Source organism: Notothenia coriiceps, unplaced genomic scaffold (genome assembly GCF_000735185.1).
Source record: "Notothenia coriiceps isolate Sejong01 unplaced genomic scaffold, NC01 NC01_scaffold00023206, whole genome shotgun sequence".
Taxonomy (NCBI): domain Eukaryota; kingdom Metazoa; phylum Chordata; class Actinopteri; order Perciformes; family Nototheniidae; genus Notothenia; species Notothenia coriiceps.
Window position 1 is genome coordinate 1 of NW_011355907.1, and position 4,631 is coordinate 4,631.

At 41.8% G+C, this 4,631-nt stretch overlaps 1 protein-coding gene across 1 annotated transcript; it reads right to left on the minus strand.

The window, feature by feature from the left end:
- Positions 1–928: 928 nt before the first annotated feature.
- LOC104954306 (conserved oligomeric Golgi complex subunit 5-like) lies at positions 929–4,228 on the minus strand (the record flags this gene model as incomplete). Its single annotated transcript, XM_010781397.1, has 5 exons — positions 929–1,118; positions 1,300–1,399; positions 2,156–2,317; positions 2,640–2,844; positions 4,147–4,228. Coding segments are annotated over 5 exons (690 nt in total), but the record flags the coding sequence as incomplete, so codon positions are not given.
- Positions 4,229–4,631: the final 403 nt, after the last annotated feature.

Here is a 4,631-nt window from a genome sequence, read left to right on the forward strand (position 1 = left end):
GTGTCGTATTGTCATACTGATATTCTGTACAAACTGTGAAGTCCACTGAGACAAATGTAACATTTGTGATATTGGGCTGTATAAATAAGCTTTGATTGATTGAGTTGTGCGTCTTCTTTGTAATTCTACATGTTGTTGTATATTTTAAAAGCACAGAAGATGTTAAGTGAGGAAAGGAGCGGGCACACTGGAGCATCATCTGCTGACTCCAAAAGGCTTCTGATGACACGTGAGAATCCAGGGAGGACGGCTGCTCCAAACCTTACACTGCAGCATTCACATGTTTCGAATAGGAGACATGCTGCTCTCACACAAACCATGCTCAATCTGTTTGAGGACCTTTGCAGAAGAACAGAAGGAACTAAGGAAGCGCTTTATGGAATCAGTGATAGGGGTGCAGTTATTCAACAGAGAAAGGTGTGGTTAATGCTCAATAGTACAGAAATGTCCTGCAATATATGTATCCCTCCTAAATCCTCAATACATTTGTTCTATTTTTCGCACAGTAACATTTTAAAGGCTCGAGGATAAACATTTAATGCTGGAGTAATGTGTTTGTAGTAATCCGGCGGGCTGCAGTGTCTGGTCACCAAACATGTTGAATGCTAGAGGCTGATCCCACCCCCTGCTCCTCCTGTGATCCCACTGTCCTTAACCCTATGTCGGGTATCTGTGTTTCTGTGGTTATGCAACATGTCTTTAGGTATGAAACCAATCACATGCAGTCAGAGAGCAGTGTGTGCTGTTGTGTGTGGCACCGTTACACCTGTAGACCATCCTAAAGAAGCAACAATGTACCAGTTAGGATCCAGGTCAACTGACACACTTCTAAATAAAAGTGAACTACATTTTCTTAATGACTCAATAGCTTAATAACTCAGCAAAAACTCTCGTCCTTAATGACCTGACTTGATCATTTGTGATTCAGACAAATCCAACACATGTTGGGGGGGTTGGATACTTTTGCTAGCCTCTGTTTATTGTTGAGTAGACGGCAGGATTCTGACCTTGTTGACAGCCTGCTGCAGACGGTACAGGGAGTTGACCACAGCCACATTCCTCCTCTGGCCCTCCGTTAACGGACCAATCACCTGGCTGCATTCCCCCTGAGTGCACAGCTGCAGAGAGACACACAGGGAGCAGTGCATTGTGGGCAGACATGAGACAATATAGAACCAATTGCAATAAATCACACTTTGTATTTCGCACTGCTGATTTCTCTATCCATGAAAGCACATGTCATGGTGTTATGAACCCATGAAGACCCAGAGACACAGTGTCAGACGCTGACTGTCCTACCAGCTGCTCACTCTTCACACAGAACAGTTGGACTGTCTTGGCAACGTTCTTGGACACAGCCAGAGCCAGGTTTGGATCTACTGATGCCACATTCAGCTCACTGCAAACAAACAAACACATAAATAAGACACATTTCCAAAACATTCAAATAATGTAACTAAATAATACCACATGTGTGTGAGCCCTGCTGAGAGACTGATGATGTATTGGTTGGTCAGACCCTGAAGACATTCAAGCCTTTTTTACTGCCATCAATGCAGAGGTTCATATTTTATTTTATTGGTTAGTTCAAATTGGTGAACAAATTTGATATCAAATAGTTGCTTATTTCAACGTTCAGCATTTACTGAGCATAAAAATGACAATTGATATATATTGTGTATTGTATAATCTGGCACCTCTTAAATCAGACAAAATGCACAATAAACCCGGTTCAAGATTCATTTGACTATTTTCTTTCCTCAAATTTTCTATAGATATTGCCATAATATTGTTTTTGAAAAAAAAAGTTGGTTATGATATTTCTGTGGTGTAACTGTGATATGGTGACAGCTGTATGACGGTATGTAGACTGTGCTGCTACACCAATCACTGGGATGGTTCAGGCTCAAGCTTCTTTATACGGCTAGCATTTTAACTTTCGTTCAATTGCTCTTTTATAATTTTTATACTGATTATCTATTTTATTAATTCATCATATATTATTAATGAATATTTATGTGTATAATTCTGACATGTGTGTGTGCAGAAACTGTGCTTCTTGCTGTCCTGGTTGTGCAGCATCACATCTAATGGAGGTATGGTGTCACTATGGTGCCTCTCTGTGAGGCACACATCGGGCATATATGCTGCTTGCCTGCTGATGGTCTTGATGATGCTGTCCAGCTCGTCGTTGGAGGGGGGGTTGCGGCCCCCCATGGGGAACACGAGGTTGATGGGATCAAACAGGCGAGAGAGGGACTTGGAGAGGTAGGCGGACTCGTACGGCTGAAGAGAGTCTTTCAGAGCCTTCTCTGGGCTGCGCACACACACACACACACACACACACACACACACACACACACACACACACACACACACACACACACACACACACACACACACACACACACACACACACACACACAAAAGCAATGTGTGATTAAGGGATTAAGATGTTTGAGAAAACCATCATTTCAAATCTGACGTGGTCTCATGATATGCACTGTGTGTTTTCTGTCTCATGTTGACGTAAAATATCCTCTAAGTGGCCCCAAACACCTGTGCTGATTAATGGAACACTTAAAATGCGTGTGTGTGTGTTCTCTGTGAACAGGTGAACGTTGTCTGTGTGTGCTCACTTGTAGTCCTGTTTTCCATGTGTGAAGAGGTCCTGGGTGTCTGACTCTGTGGCGCTGATGTCCAAAGAAGCTTCTATTCCTGCGCCACTGTTTAGCGCCCCCTGCAGGCTGGCGCTGTACTGCTGCAGGCGCCGCCACAGTTCGTTGTACAGGCGCAGCAGCTTCGGATACTCTCCTTCAAACGCCTGCTTCAGGAAGGACGAGGCTAAAGAGTAGATACAAATACACACAGGCACTCAGGAAGCTGCTAATCACATATCATAATTCTGAGGAAAGCAAAGAGTGAGCAAAGTCTAAAAGAAAAATCTGTATTTAATTCCATTAAAAAAACAAACATAGGTCAATTACATGAACATGCTAAATTAAAACATCAACATTTAATTAAAAGTTAAGTCAAGTTATGACTAAATAAAATATAAATAAAATGTCTCTGTTACCTGGAGTCAATATGTGGTTAGCCTAGCTTAGCATAAAGAGTGGAAGCAGTCAGATAGCTAGCATTAATATACCTAATATACATTCATATAAACCTTGAAAGCTAAAGCGGAGCATCTTGTGTGTTTGTTAAATACACAGAAAAAAGAGTATAATTACAACGTGTGGTTTTAGAAGGGTGTAGGAGGGACCACGATCAGAAATCATGCTACTGTATTTACTCAAATATAAACAAGCATGTCCTTCTTTCATATTTATCTTATATATATTTCTGTGTTGGTTGAATAACAGAAGATGCTTGGACTTATGCGGAGAAATATCTAATGTTATCCTCATCAGGACACAGTCAATACTCAATCCCACACACACACACACACACACACACACACACACACACACACACACACACACACACACACACACACACACACACACACACAATGATGGTAAATGTAGTCGGTTGAAGCAATACATTGAACAGTGTGTGTGTTATAATGACTGAGTAAGGGGTGTTTGCTGCTACGGAGTGTGTTGCAGTTCCTGCATTCATTCGTTACATTGACGTGATGGAATTGGACACCTTAAGAACTACATCTGTTCTAGTTTGGATCTCTAGTGTGTGACTGGTAGATGCAAAAGGAACGTCCTAAACCTAAAAGTTCCATTGTACTGAAATTTAGTCAATATAGCACGCAGGAATTATAGCTTCGACATCTATGATCAAGACTGGATTCATATCCAAACAAAAGATGTGTTTTTCCCTTTAACACAAACTAAGGTGGTACAACAGGCCGTCACTGGTTCAATGAGACTGCTGTGTGCTGATAGCTTCGTGGACAACAGGCCTTTCATTACCCCCAGACCCATTGATTTCTCTGTTGTCAGCTGAGCTCCTGTTACAGTGATAATCGCTCACTAAATGAGACCTCCCACTAGCTGTTTGTTTGGAGCCGCTATCTACCATCTGTCGGAGAGAAAACATTCAAGATTTAAACTCTTAGGTCAATCCATCTTTCCTCTGAAGTAGGAGCTTGAAGGGGGGACAGCGGGGAAGGAGAAACAGAAGTCCTACCTTCAGTCGCTCTGTGGAACTCCTCACTGAGGGTGCTGGTGACATCAGTCCAGAAGGTGTAGAGGATATCAGGCTGTCCATCCTGTCCTCAGACAGAAGAGAGACACGCTGGTCACCACATATCCTTGTAGTCTTTGTGAGTGACATGTGTTGGCGTTTGATGGGAAACACGTTTAGACTCTTTTTCCAGGTTTGTCTGATGCATATTGAGATTTCCCTTAAGGAACAAGTCCATTTCAGATGATATTTTGCTTGTATCCTTGTTATTCTGGAAATGTAATGAATGGATCCTTTTTGTACAGAGTGAGCCTCTGACAAGAGACTGGCTGAAGACTCAATACAGTGCACTTCTGAGATGTGCATACACAAACTAGTAAAGAAACCTGGCAAATAATAATGTCTCTATATAGCTAATAAACAGTTCTGTTATGTACTGAATGTGTGTGTTGATGTGCAAACTTGCAACAAAAAATAAAACAAATCAA